The 15,216-nt window shown below is 37.0% G+C and overlaps 1 protein-coding gene and 1 non-coding gene across 2 annotated transcripts in view; one reads left to right on the plus strand and one right to left on the minus strand.

Annotated features, from left to right (window-relative positions):
* The window catches only part of Kntc1 (kinetochore associated 1), an 80,267-nt gene that overhangs the window by 18,265 nt on the left and 46,786 nt on the right, over window positions 1-15,216 (minus strand). The window contains exons 37-47 of the mRNA XM_026402961.2: window positions 14,630-14,686; window positions 13,839-14,002; window positions 11,675-11,776; window positions 9,857-9,985; window positions 8,687-8,803; window positions 7,431-7,540; window positions 5,247-5,454; window positions 3,901-3,990; window positions 1,467-1,638; window positions 1,324-1,382; window positions 996-1,212 (exon numbers count right to left, since the gene is read on the minus strand). Of these exons, the coding sequence (XP_026258746.2) occupies window positions 996-1,212; window positions 1,324-1,382; window positions 1,467-1,638; window positions 3,901-3,990; window positions 5,247-5,454; window positions 7,431-7,540; window positions 8,687-8,803; window positions 9,857-9,985; window positions 11,675-11,776; window positions 13,839-14,002; window positions 14,630-14,686 (1,425 nt within the window). The remainder of the gene's footprint in view (window positions 1-995; window positions 1,213-1,323; window positions 1,383-1,466; window positions 1,639-3,900; window positions 3,991-5,246; window positions 5,455-7,430; window positions 7,541-8,686; window positions 8,804-9,856; window positions 9,986-11,674; window positions 11,777-13,838; window positions 14,003-14,629; window positions 14,687-15,216) is intronic.
* On the plus strand, window positions 13,569-13,641 carry Trnaa-agc (transfer RNA alanine (anticodon AGC)). The gene has a single exon. It is a non-coding gene; the product is annotated as a tRNA-Ala (tRNA).

Genomic DNA, 15,216 nt, shown 5'->3' on the forward strand with positions numbered 1-15,216 from the left:
AGGGCACTGTCCTTGCTAAGGAGTGAAGGTATCTGTATCTGTGCCCCTTGTTGCATTGTATGCCAATGGGAATTAGGTATTACTCCCCTTGAATATACAAGAACATAAATTTTATGTGATACTTTGCACTTACTTTGTATGTACTTATAACTCATTTTGTTGGTGGGCTGTGCAATAACATTTGGCTTGTGGATTGATGACCTGTGATTATCAGTCTAAGGCCAGCAGATCCCTTCATTTGGAATATATAGATAAAACTTTTACAAGTTATTTTTACTCAAATTTTAAGGGTTTAACCTGGTCATCATGTTAGAAGCTCTGTAGAGCGCTTGCCTAACATGTGCGAGACCCTGGGTTTGATCCTCAGCACCACATAAAAATAAAATAAAAAGATGTGTCCACAGAAAACTAAAAAATAAATATTAAAATATTCTCTTTCTTTAAAAATAAAAATAAAAATAAATTAAAAATAAACATTTGGGAAAAAAAAAAGAAGAAGCTCTGATTGGCGGTTTGGGGTTTCCTATTTAGAAACCTAAATAAACTAATTAAGTTTCAGGCAGTCTTTCAATGATGAAGATGTTTTTGGTGAAAAGACTGGAAACTGCTCTAGTTGGTGCTTAGGGAAAATGTTTGAATTAGTGTACATACAAGCCATTGACACTTCTTTATATTAATTCAGAAGTTATCTGTCAAATAAATAACAATTTTTCAATTAAAAAAACAAAACAAAACTATAAGCACACGCTTATAATCCCAGCAGCTTGGGAGGCTGAGGCAGGAGAATTGCAAATTTAAGACCAGCCTCAGCAACTTTGCAAGGCCCTAAGAAACTTGGCAAGACCCTGTCTCAAAATTAAAAAAAAAAAAAAAAAAAAAAAGGTGGGATGTGGCTCAGTGGTTAAGAGTACCTCTGAGGATTTAATCCCTACTACTAAAAAACAAAAACAAAAACCAGTTTACCATTTTAAGGCCAATTATAGGAGATTCTGTACCTTCTGGTATCTCCTGGGTGAGAGTGATGGCAATGGCCACAGCCCACTCCGGGTTGACTATAGACAGCAGATAGGACTCGATGGTCTGAGTGATCTTAGCTATTTCCCTGTTCATCAGTGCAGAGGACTTAGCTGGTGTCAACTTCAGGAGCTTTGGCTTCAAGTTCTTTTCAAAAACATGTTTGGCCGTAGACACGTAGAGAGTGTCTAAAGAAAACTTCAGAAAAAAAGGAAGTTAAATTTTTATATGAAAGGAATAAAGTATTTGTCTTCGGGGTTAGGATTATTATAGCACGAAGAAGCCTCTTACGAGGTTTTAATCCATTACCTTCATTAATTTAGAGATTAAGAGCAGGGTTGGGAGGGACTCTTCACTGAGCTCTGAAGCTAGAAAGGAAATGAAAAGAATATAAATTGCTTGAGAGAAAACTGTTTGCTAGTTGGAAAAATTCCATATATTAACAAACATACAGAGAATTTTCCAGAAGTTCTGTGCTGTGCCAAATAATATCAAGTGAAAAGGCAGTCTAGTCTGGGCAGCTGATGGCAGAGTGATCACATGCTCCAACATGTATTGGTATTCTAGGTCCACGGGAGGGGAAATTCTTTTGTATGACTCCAAATGTTTCAGAAGACTCAATGCCTGCATTAAAATAAGAAAGCATTTTCCTGTAAGAAGGACCCAATCCTACACTGTCTCAAAGTTGTCTAATTCTGTGCCACCCTAGGTTGCCATTCCTTAGACAGTCTCATTTTCACAAAGACCAGCAAAACATTTCTAGTTTTCCTGTAATCAAATCCTTATAAGCCAAAAATCAATACCATTATTGAAGAAATCATAATAGAAAAAAACAGTAGAACCTTGTTGGCAGGATGTTTTGTAAATGAGACTGGCATTTCTTGATATACTCTTGTTTTTTAGTACAGAGGACTGAGCATAGAGGTGCTTAATTGCTGAGCCACATCCCAGCCCATTTTATTTATTTATTTATCAAGGCTTAGGGCCTTGATAAATTTCTGAGGCTGGATTTGAACTTGTGATCCTCCTGCCTCAGACTTCTAAACAGCTGGGATTATGGGCATGTGTCACAGAACACAGCTTTGATGTACTCTTTGAATGTGTTGAGATATTACTATAAAAATACTTGAATCTACTTTATTTTTTAAATTTTATTTATTATTTTTGAGACAGGGTCTCACAATGTTGCCTAGCCTAGTCGTGAACTCCTGAGCTCGAGATATTCTTCCACCTCAGCCTCCCACATAGCTGGAATGATGGCTACACACCATGATGCCAAGCTTGATTTAATTTTAAAAACAGAGGTTTTAGATCTAAAATTAATTTTCTATGTCCTTTGTCCATCTTATGCTTATATTTTCTGTTTTAGGGCTTATATAACCTTTTGAATCAACCATTTTTCTTATATTTTTAAAATCCAATTTTAAAAAATATACAAGGGGCTGGGATTGTGGCTCAGTGGTAGAGCGCTTGCCTAGCACGTGCGAGGCCTTGGGTTCGATTCTCAGCACCACATAAAAAATAAAATAAAAATATTTGAAAAATAAATAAAAAATATACAAGCCACTAGAACCAAAATTCAGAAATGATTAAAGAAGTTAATGAGCCAAGCATGGTGGTGCAGGCCTGTAATCCCAGTGAAATCAGGAGGCTGAAGTAAGAAGATCAAAAGTTCCAAGCCACCCTCAGCAAATGAATGAGACCCTAGCAACTTAGCGAGACCCTTCCTCAAAAAGAAAAATAAAAAAGACTGGGGATGGGGCTGGGGATGTGGCTCAAGCGGTAGCACGCTCGCCTGGCATGTGTGCGGCCCGGGTTCGATCCTCAGCACCACATACAAACAAAGATGTTGTGTCCGCTAAAAACTAACTAAATAAGTAATTATTTAAAAAAAAAAAAAAAAAAAAAAAGACTGGGGATCTAGCTTAGTGGTTAAGCACGCCTGAGTTTAACTACAGCACCAAAAAAAAAAAAAAAAAAGTTAAAGAAAGGGGCTAGAAATGTAGCTTGTGGTAGAATGCTTGCCTGGCATGCTTGAGTACCTCAAAAAAATATAAATACCTTTTTGAAATGAGAAAAAAGAAGTTAATAAAAGTACTGAAATAGAATTGAGAGTACTGCTGGGTATGGTGGTATACCCCTGTAATCCCAGTGGCTTGGGAGGCTAAGGCAGGAAGATTGAGTTCAAAGCCAGCTAAGCAACTTAGTGAGTCTCTAAATAAAAAACAGGGTTGGGGATGTGGCTCAGTGGTTGAATGCCCCTGAATTCAATCCCCAGTACCCGTCACCAAAAAAAAAAAAAAAAAAAAGATTTGAGAGTGCTGAGCCAGGTCTGGTGGCTCACACCTATTATCTCAGTGACTCAGGAGGCTGAAGCAGGAGAACTGCAAGTTTCAGGTTGGCCTCAGCAACATAGGGAGAACTTGTCTCAAAGAAAAAATAAAAGGTCTGGGGATGTAGTTTAGTGGTACAGTACTTGCCTATCATGCATGAAATCCTAGGTTTAACTCCTAATAATACTGCAAAAATATAGAATTAATAGGACCTACCTATTAATACACAAAGCTCAACTGAGCACCATGTCCTTTTCTAGATAGCAAATAATGTTGCCTTAATTCTTCACAATTAATGCTTTAGTGACTTCATGCTCTTGAATAGCAGATTAAAATCACCTCAATACAGGAAAAATAGGATGACAACAATTGATAAAATATGGACAGCATGAAAATCTTAGTATTAGATTCCTTTTAGAGAAAAAGATCTAGAATAAAATGTGGAGTTTAAAAGGGGATTAAAGGATAATCCAGAAAGACATAAAATAATGTAATTTATGATCTAAATAAAAACATGAAGATGATTTTTCAATTTTTAATGTATTTGTTATACCTGATTAATATTAATATTGGTTATATTCTCATCAGCTCTTTCTATAATTTTCAGGACAACTTCAATCATTTCATAGTCATAGGGGTCCAGCTGTATAAAACAAAAATATATCATTGTGAGAAGATCCTGTAATGCCAATAGTTTTATTCAATAATGTTCACTGATATAGATTATGAATATAAATCAATACACTACAACTTAAATTATTATTTTAAACTAAAACTAAAGCTTTTTTAAAAAATGATATCAATTTTAGTAAATATGATTTAAAATGTCTTAAAATCAAAAAAGCTACATAAAGTAGTTTTAATAAAGAAAAATGCTTTGAGGGTACTAAATACATAGAAATAATGAACATAGGACAAAAATTTCAATTTGATTTTGAAACTTAAGTTCTACTTCTTCCACTTGATGATGGGAAAATTAGAACAGAAAAAATTGGCCTTTTCTTGGAAATGGGACTCCATGAAGTCTCAGAGGATTCTGTTTTATCTCTATTACTACAATACAAGAATTAATTGGGTACTCTATATATAATCATGAAAAGAAGAGACACATTTCTTTTTGTTCTTTGTTTCTGCCCACTCACCGTTAATTCTTCTGTTTTTTTTAAATGCTATCTAAAGTCACATAAAAACTAAGTGTGAATTCAGTTTATTATACCTAGAAAATTTTAGCAAGTCTATACAACTTTTGGCTGAATTACAGGCAAAATGTAAAATGAAAAAATTTCCTGCAGCTTTACAATCTCATATTCCCTGCCTTCCAATTTGATCCCATCAAATTACCCAATGCCTTCAAAATTCTAACTCTCAGATTCCTAAAAAAAAATAATCAAACAAGAGAAGGAAAAAATACATGTATAAAGATATTCACCAAAAAAAAAGATATTCACATTCATTAAAACAATTTATAATTACACAACTACAAATACTTCAAATGTCCATCCATAAAAGGCTGGTTAAATATAGTATGTTTTATCTATATGATGGAATAATAAATAAATAGGATAGTTACTACTCTAAGGATAGTATATTTAGTATAGAATAGTCATTACACAAAATTACTAATATTTTATATCTAGGGAGAGAAAGTTTCTTTTTCTGATTTATACCTTTCTAATTTGATTTTTATTTAAAGAATATGTACTATTCTTAAAAATTTGTGGAGAAAAGGCTATTTCCATTTTGGAAAAAAGAAAAAAAAGGTAAGAAAGAAAAATTGTTGTATTAAATTATATTAAAAGTTTATAAAAATACAACTTATAAATCCAGTTATTTTATGTATCGATTAAGGGTGGGAGGAATATTTGAGATGACCCACTATATTCACTTTCTGTTCATCACCTTATGTAGTATTCCAATAAGACTGATGACCAAATCTTTTGTGCTCGTCAGTAGAGGAACCATTTCGATGACTTTGGCCAGGAGTTTTGAATGCTGCTGCTTTGTAGACTTTCGGTTTGTGTCTCCCTGGCTTTGTTTGACATTAGTGTTAAGAAGCAGTGTTTCAATGAACAGTTGAAGAGCTGCATCACAGTCCAACTGAAATGTGCTAGAAGAGGTATCAGGAGCAGTGTTTCAATGAACAGTTTGAAGAGCTGTATCACAGTCCAGCTGAAATATGCTAGGAGAGGTACCAGTTCCACGCTCATGTCCCCCGTGCATGCATTTCCATGCCACAGTTCTGAACGCCACAATTCTGACCAATAACTCAGGTATATGCTCCCATTACTGAGATTTAACCTTCCTAGTGCCCAGCCATAAGATCAGATGAATTACATATGATTAAAGCTAATCACTGCCTTTTGAAAATCTGATATTAAGCCAGGTGCAGTGGCACACATCAGTAATCTCAGTTACTTGGGAGGTTAAGGCAGGAGGATTACAAATTCCAGGCCAGCATGGGCAATTTAACAGGACCCTGTCTCAATATAAAATTTGAAAAGGATGCTGGGGGCGCTGGGGTTGTGGCTCAGCAGTAGAGCACTCGCCTAGCATGCTCAGGGCCCTGTGTTCGACCCTCAGCACCACATAAAAATAAATGAATGGAATAAAGGCATTGTGTCCAACTACAATTAAAATAAATATATATACAAAAAAAAGAGGGGCTGGGATTGTGGCTCAGCGATAGAGTGCTTGCCTAACAAGTGCAAGGCCCTGGGTCTGCTCCTCGGCACCACATAAAAATGAAATAAAGATATTGTGTCCAACTACAACTAAAAAATAGTAAGAAAAGTTATTATTTAAAAAAAAGAAAGAAAAAAACACTGGGCAGATACCAGTAATACCAGGGATTTGGGAGGCTAAGACAGGAAAATCACAAGTTCAAAGCCAGTCTCAGTGACTTAGTGAGGACTCTAAGCAACTTAGCAAGACTCTATTTTTAAAATAAAAAAATAAAAGAACTGGAAATGTGGCACAGTTGTTAAGCACCCCTGGGTTCAACCTCTAGTACCAGAAAAAGATATAAAGAAAAAGAAAAAGACCAAGGATTCAGGGATGTAACTCTTTGGTAAGATTTGCCAATCATGTGCTAGGTTCTGGGTTCAAACTTCAGTATCTCAAAAAGAGAAAGGTGTACTTTGTTCCCTAGGTTAATGTGATTTAGATGTGGGATTATAGTAGCTCCCATTACCCATAGTTTTACTTTCCAAGGTTTTGGTTATCATGATTAACAGAAGTCCAAAAAAATTAAATGTACAATTCTAGAAATAAACAATTTATTTTTTTTTTGTTTGTTTGTTTTTGGGTACTGGGGATTAAATTCAGAGGCACTTAAACCCTGAACCACATCCCCATCCTTTTTTGTATTATATTTAGAGACAGGGTCTCATTGAGTTACTTATGGCCTCACTAAATTGCTGAGGCTGGCTTTGAATTCTCGATCCTTCTGTCTCAGCCTCCCAAGCTGTTGGGATTACAGGCATGTGCCATGTGCCCAGCTACAACTCATGTTTTAAGTTGCCTGCTATTCTAAGCAAGAGATGAAACCTCATTTATATGTTACCCTCTTGTTAGTCACTTAATAGTTGTCTTCATTATTAGAGTGAAAAAAAAAACCATAGTATATATAGATAGAGTTTGGTACTTTCCTCAGTTGTAGGCAGCCACTGGAAATCTTGGAACAATTCTCATGGTAAAGGGCACTATAGTACTGAGAAAACTATCCCCAAGCTTTTCTGATCATAAGAATCATCTGGAGCTCCTATTAAAGATCCAAGATTCTAGGTCTCAATCCAGACCTGCTCAGGCAGAACTACCAGGGAAAGACCGGGAAACCTGTATTTTTTAAGTCAAGGGCCTCAAGTGATGCTTACTATGAGGCAAGTTCAAGAAATATCACACAGTGAATTTAAAGGGTGACATCACAAGAGAACTTAACTTTGGATTTACTCACTTTGGCTGTGAGCAAAAGAACACAGAAGAAGTCTACCATGAGTAATAATCACCTGATTATTGTGTCCTTGTAGTAAGGATCACCAGTTCATTAAAATAACAGCAAACATACACTGAAGTTTAAAGAATCACCTGCAGTATTCCAGAATAAGGCTCGTGTCCACATCTACGTTCTCCACGAGAGCTTTAATGAGGTCTTTCTTGGTGAGAATATGTTGCCTGAAAACAGGCTGAAAAGAAATCTAGAAATAAGAACAAAAGGACCCTCTGAATTGAAATGTATCAAAATAAGGACAATGATATGATTTCTTATTTTACTCTCCTTTTTTTTTTTTTAAAGACTTTTAAAAATATATTTTTTAGGGCTGGAGCTATAGCTCAGTTGGTAGAGTGCTTGCTTTGCATGCACAATGCCCTGGGTTGAATCCCCAGCAACACACACACACACACACACACACACACACACTATATATATATATATATATATATATATATATATATATATATATATATATATATATATCTCCATGAGATGGACCCAATACCTTTATTTTTTTAATTTTTATGCAGTTTTGAGGATTGAACCCAGTGCCTCACACATGCTAGGAAAGCATTCTACCAAGTGAGCTATAGCCCCAGCTCTAAAGATACTTTTTTAAATGGCTCTTTCCACTTTTGTTTTTAACATGCTATGTAACTCAGTCTTGGGAGACTTGAGGAATCTGGCTGTGGAGCCAAAACTCCTGAGCTGCCTGAACCCTTGCCTCTTTAGCAGCAGGAGTTGGGTGTTAATGTCTGTGGAACACACCCCACCACTGCATGGGAACTAGGCTTCCAAACACATAACTGCTTCTGCAGTGGTTACCCTCCTGGATGAGTCAACTGTTTGTAAGTAAAATAAAACTTTACATATTTGGAAAAGAAATCAAGGTTCTGTTTGTTGTTTTACAAAGTCAAAAGTAAGGGCTGTTTAAAAAAAAAATAAAATAATGGCAGTTTACTTTTCCCCACTAGGTGTTCTTAAGAGTATGGAATGCTCGTATACACTCTAACATTAACTAAATAACAGCAGCCAAACCAAAAAAATAATACAAGGCTAAACACTAGGTCTAAGACAGCATAAATGTCAATTGATACTAGATACATACCTATGAATGAGAAAGCTAGCAGATGAAAATGTCAAGTTTCTCTTTAACTTCCTTAAAAATATATGGAAAAGGAAATGAAGCAAAGGTCCTATTTCCTTGTGTGCTTAATATAACCAAAATTTATGTCAATACATATATTTTCTCTCCCCAAAAGTAAAGGACAATGAAACCTTTGTCTTAAGTTCTCTCACTGGGTTGTTACTAGGATGGATGAAACATCAGAGCAATATGAATACTCACCCCAAGTTTACCAAGACGAATACCCCACTGTGCTTCAGTACTGAGCTCATGGAACTGAAGCCCTATTTCAATTTCCTCATAGAGAGTGGCCAGCTGAGAACCCACCAGAGATATTGCCTAAAAAATTAAAATAGGATTAAAATTTGATTGCACAAAGAAAAAGTTCTACTAACACCTTTTAGATGAAATTGAACAACAAAAATCATATCCTTGGGCTGGGAGTGTAACTCAATGGTAGGGCATGTGCCTATGTGTGAGGCACTGGGTTCCATCCCCAGCACCAAACCAAACCAAACAAACAAACAAAAAAAAAACAGACTACAATCTCCCTTGGTGAAAACAGTACAAGAAAGTTACACATTCCTTGTACCCAGTCATTACTTCTTACATAATGTTTTCCATCCAATAAACTTGTCCAAAACCGACTCATGATTCTAGTGCCTGCCTCCTCCACAGTCAAGGTAAGGTCTCTGATCCCTGAATAGGGAGGGTCATCACCCCTGGCCAGCCTCAAGGAGCCATAAAAGATGAATTTTCACCCTCATTAGCCAGTAAGATTAAGGGATCAAAGAGGGAAATGAGATAAAGATTTAGGATAAAGAGAGGAAAAATACTGAGTTTTAAATGAAACACCCATGAGCCACTGAGATGCAGAAAGTGCTCAGGAACCTGACATGTCCTTGGCCCCTGCCCTTGCAAAATAAGGGAAATGCACAAGTGCAGGGAAAACTGGAATAAAATTGTGTAACTGGGCCCTGGCCATCTCCAGTTCAGTGCCCGGCATTGGCTGTCAGTAAATATTAACACTCCACCCCAGTGGGTTGCTGTCTCTCCCTCTGGAAATAATATACATCATAACTTGAATGCATACTCCCGCTTTACCCCAAAGGTGTCTCTCCTAAGATCATTCCCATTCTCCCTTGAGTATGCATCTACTTTACTAAATACACTTCTGTCCATGCCTATGATAAAAAACCAAAACCAAAAATGAAACAAAAACTGTTCTTAGTCAGGCATGGTGGCACAAGCTTGTAATCCCAGTGACTTGGGAGGCTGAGGCAAGAGGATCACAAGTTCAAACCCAGCCTCAGCAAAATAGTAAGACCCTAATCAACTCAGCCAGACACTATCTCTCTGGGCGGTGGGGAGCTGTTCTTGCTTAGGGCATACCAGAATTTTGTCGTAATTATGCCATGCTTTATCTATAAGCTTCCAGAGGTTTTCAAACACATCTTTTTGAGGTAACAGAGTGCAGTAACCCAAGGCCAGGTCAAGATCCACCAGGCGACAATTGATTACCTATGGGAAGAAAGTGTCATAAGAAGCAGATTCTTCACAATGGAGACAGAAATAAGGATCTTAAGGTTCTTTTTCACCAAACTGAATTATGAAAAAAAATAAGTATTTCATAAAAATTATTTGTAATAGGACAGTTCCAGTGTTTGCTTAAGTTTCATGTCTTTTTTAAAATTTTTTGGTACTGGGGATTGAATTCAGGGGCGCTTAACCACTGGGCCACATCCCCAGCCCAGCTTTGTATTTTATTTAGAGACAGGGTCTCGCTGAGTTGCATAGGGCCTCACTAAGTTGCTGAGGCTGGCTTTGAACTCACGATCCTCCTGCCTCAGCCTCCCGAGCTGCTGGGATTACAGGTGTGTAACACTGCACCTAGCTGGTTTAATGTCTTTTACCACTACCAGAAATTTAAGGAAAGTAACTATAACAAGTTCTATAGGGCGTGAAACTCTTCCTTTTTCTGTATGATTATTTCATCCCTTCTCTGCAAATCTCCAATAATCCCTCCCTTGCCTCACTCTTAGCTGATGATCTCATTTTTTTTTTTTCCTGAGACATGAGAAGCAACCAGAAGCGAGTTTCTTTATCCTCCCCCACCAAATCTACTAGCCCCTCTGCATTTGTGCACCCCATAATGATGTTCTGGTCACTGACAGACTACATATACAACACTGGTCCCCTAAGATTATATGATTGGTTGCAGCCATCTGAGTTTGGTAAATATATTACATAACCACAAAATCAGCTAACAAGGCATTTCTCAGAACATGTCTTCACTGCTGGCTATGTATGACTGTACTCTTCTATTCCTTCAGTTCCCAACTCTTCCTGGCCAAACCTCCACATATTTACTGGATTTCACCCCTTCTCATCTACTTAAGGGCTTGATCCTGCAAAAGTCCTGTCTTTAAACCATTAATCTTTACCTCTCTACTAACTCAACACTCTTAAAAAAAAAAAAAATCACTGAAATCCTCCTGTTACTCCCCTAATTCTTTACTCTCTTTGATAGAAAATGACTATAGAGATCCTGTTCTACAGGGTTCTCTTGGATATAGTCCAAACAGACCCTCAACCTCAGCACTCCAGTGTTCTTAAAAAGGTCATGACTTATCTGTGCACAGTGAGATACACGCTGTAATCCCAGAAATTTAGGAGGCTAAAATAGGAGGATTATAAATTCGAGGCAAGCCTCAGCAACTTAATGAGATCCTATTTCAAAAATAATATTTTAAATAATAAAGCCTGCTGAGCATGGTGGTACATGCTTGTAATCCCCATTACTTGGGAGGATGAGGCAGGGGGATTGAAAGTTCCAGGCCAGGTGGGCATGGTAGCACACGCTTTTAATCCCAGTGGCTTGGAAGGCTGAGGGAGGAGGACCACAGGTTCAAAGTCAGCCTTAGCAACTTAGAAGGACTATAAGCAACTTAGTGAGAACATGTCTTAAAATAAAAAGTGGTTAATCGCTCTTTCGTTCAATCCCTGGTATATCCACCCCCCCCCGCCCCGCCCCAAAAAGTTCCAGGCCAATCTGGGTAACTCAGTGAGACCTTGTCTTAAAAAATAAAATAAAGTAATACAGGTTCTTAAAATCTTAGAACAGTGGAATACTGTCATACTGAATCATAGGTACTGCTGACCAAGCTAAAAAGGAAACAGGCAATAAATAAACAAGCTACCAATACTTACTTTGTGCAGTAGAATTGTAGCATTTCCCCTGATAAACATAACGGATTTTTCTTTCAATTCCATAACATGTCTTGAATTAATTAATGTGGTTTCACCAAGTAACTTTTAAAAAAGAACAAAAGAATCTTTAAGTCCACTTCTATGAATCATTCTAAAAACTTGCCTCAGATAATAAAGAACACTGAAAATTTATGTTTTCTGCAAAAAACTTAGCTTTTAATTTATAGTGATAGAAAACTGGAGCTAGGGTGGGGAGACTGACTTGGAAGAGGAAAAAGGAACTTTTAAAAATACTCTTGGAGGGCTGGGGATGTGGCTCAAGCAATAGCGCACTCGCCTGGCATGCATGCGGCCCGGGTTCGATCTTCAGCACCACATACAAAGATGTTGGGTCTGCCGAAAACTAAAAAATAAATATTAAAAAATTCTCTCTCTTGGGCTGGGCATGTGGCTCAAGCGGTAGCGCGCTCGCCTGGCATGCGTGCGGCCCGGGTTCGATCCTCAGCACCACATACCAACGAAGATGTTGTGTCCGCCGAGAACTAAAAAATAAATATTAAAAAGATTCTCTCTCTCTCTCCTCTCTCACTCTCTCTTAAAAAAAAAAAAAAAAAATTCTCTCTCTTTAAAAAAAAAAAAAAAATCTTGGACTGGGGTTGTGGCTCAGTGGCAGAGCGCTTGCTTATCATGTGTGAGGCCCTGAGTTTGATCCTTAGCACCACATAAGAATAAATAAATAAAATAAATAAATAAAATTGTGTCTATCTATAACTAAAAAAAAAAACTTAAAAAAATATTCTGTATCTTGTTGGATGCAGTGGCACAAGCCTGTAATCCCAGGGACTCAGGGAGCTGAGGCAGGAGACTTGCAAGTTTGAGACTAGCCTCAGTAACTTAGCAAGGACCTAAGCAAGTTAGCAAGATTCTGTCTCAAAAAAAAAAGTACAGATATAGCTCAGTGGTAAAGTGCTCCTGGGTCCTATCCCCAATACCAAAAAACCAAAAATAAACAAAAAAAACTTCTATATTTTGATTGTGGTATTGGTGATAAGAGGGATACAGTGGTTGACACATTTAAAACATGAGCATTTTAATTTTGAAAGATATACCTCAATAGTCAATTTAAAAAAGAAAGAATCGGTAATTAATGTGAATCAACAGAGTAGTGGAAACAGAGACAACTTCCTCTGAGACCTATTTTCATAAGTAAGTTATCAACAGGTGGTTTGTCTTATAGAATCTCTTCTATAATGCTGTTAGGAAATAATTATAATTCGGTAAAAAAAAAAAAAAAATGGCAGAAGGATACTGCACTAAACTTAGATGTGAAGAACTATCAACCCAACCGAAAACTGCAGGGAACTTATTTCACCTCCCTGAGTTTGAGTTTCCACATTTCCAAAATGGAGACTCTGGGAGTTGTCGTGCAGAGTGAGGATGGATATGTGTGCCAAAGACTGGGCACAGAGGTGCACACCTGTAATCTCAGCAACTTGGGAGGCTGAAGTAGGAAGATCACAAATTCACTGGGCAACTCAGTGAGGCCCTCAGCAACTTTATAGAGATGCTGTCTCAAAAAAATAATAAAATAGGGGCTGTGGATGTGGCTCAAGCGGTAGCGCACTCGCCTAGCATGTGTGCGGCCCGGGTTCGATCCTCAGCAGCACCACATACCAACAAAGATGTTGTGTCTGCCGAGAACTAAGAAAAAAATGAATAAATGCTAAAATTCTCTCTCTCTCTCTCTCTCTCTCTCTGTCCCTCTCACTCTCTCTTTAAAAAAATAAATAAATAAAATAAAATAAAAATTAAAAAAGACTGTGGATGTAGCTCAGTGATAAAGTACCCTTGGTTCAATCTCCACTACCCATGCCCCCCAAAAAAGTGCAGGGGCTGGGGTTGTGGCTCAGTGGTAGAGCACTCGCCTAGCACGTGAGAGGCCCTGGGTTCAATCCTCAGCACCACATAAAAATAAATGTGCAAAACCTTGAATTGTACCTAAATTTAATAGATGTTTAACAAATTAACAAATGTCCCTTAAATTTTACACATGATTTTTTTGCTACAAGATCAAACAGGAAAATGTGAACTCCAAATTCTTGTCTGGCAATGCTTTTGTATCTCTATTTACCCAAAGTCAAAGTATTTGTTCTAGAAACTACACCTTCTCATTCACACTGGCATTCATGAAGTTGGACATAGAGTGCTGGAGGCAAGTACCAAAGGAACCAACTACAAATCTCAGCGCCAGCTCCCACTGGCTAGATTCCTGGAGGTTCTGAAGCAGGGTAGAGATGGAACGTATAACAGGAAAGATAAGATTGTCTCCTGCAAAGTGAAAAAAAGAGTTTTAATATTTACATGTTTTAAACAGAGAAAGATCATATAAAGAGAAACTGCTTTCAGGAACACTCTACTTTTAAATTTTTCTTTAAATTTTTATTTTTAGTTGTAGATAGACACCATACCTTTATTTTATTTATTTATTTTTATGTGGTGCTGAGGATCCAACCCAGTGTCTCACACATGCTAGGCAAGTGCTCTACCACTGAGCTACAACCACAGCCCAGCCTACTTCGTCAATGCAGGTTAACGGTCATGGAATTCATTCTCAGAGTTAGTTAATGACAGAGGTAACAGGAGGCTGGATTTAAACAAAAAATAACTAACTTCATTAAATAATGAGATATTTTGATTATAATTTGACTATTTAAAAAATCACCTGTGGATAAAAACTGTTTCTCTATATGGAAGATTAAATTTAAGAAGATTCATAAGTGTTAATATTATCAGCCAAATCACATAAGCTACTGATCTTCTGGAAAATTAATAATAAAATACTAAATAATTACAAAAAGGAAAAATTCAGATTAATATTCAGATTTTAAAGGAATTTCTGTATTTGTATATTTATAAAATTATAATATAATGTGATATACTTCTGATATTAAATACCTTCCCTAATGGAGCAGTATGGCATACTTATAGAATCCAAGGGATATCTTCTGCTTTCTACAAAAGAAAACAAAAAATTAATACCACTAAATAAAATAACACTCTTATAAAGCAAATACCCATATTTATTTATTTATATGGTACTGGGAATTGAATCCAGGGCATTTCACCGCTGAGCTACATCTCTAATCCTTTTATTTTATTTTGAGACAGGATCTTGCTAAGTTGCTAAGGCCAACCTTAACTTGAGATCCTTCTGCCTCAGCTCCCAGGTCACTGGGATTATGGATGGGTGTGCACCACCATGGCTGTCTGAGATATTTAAATATTGTGCTATTATCAAACATTCTAAAGCAAACTGCTGCTTTAAAAAAACAAAACAACATGAACTACACAAACAGAAAAACACAGAGATAATTGTACAACTTGAAAAATTTCCACAAACTGAATATAGCAGAACAACATTAAGATATAGTACATGATCAGCACCCAGAATCCCCCACATGCTCAATATAGTTATTACCTACCCATAAGGGTCACCACTTCCTTGACTTCTAACACCATGGCTTAGTTTTAGCCTGTTCTTT

The sequence above is a fragment of the Urocitellus parryii genome, chromosome 3 (genome assembly GCF_045843805.1).
Source record: "Urocitellus parryii isolate mUroPar1 chromosome 3, mUroPar1.hap1, whole genome shotgun sequence".
Taxonomy (NCBI): domain Eukaryota; kingdom Metazoa; phylum Chordata; class Mammalia; order Rodentia; family Sciuridae; genus Urocitellus; species Urocitellus parryii.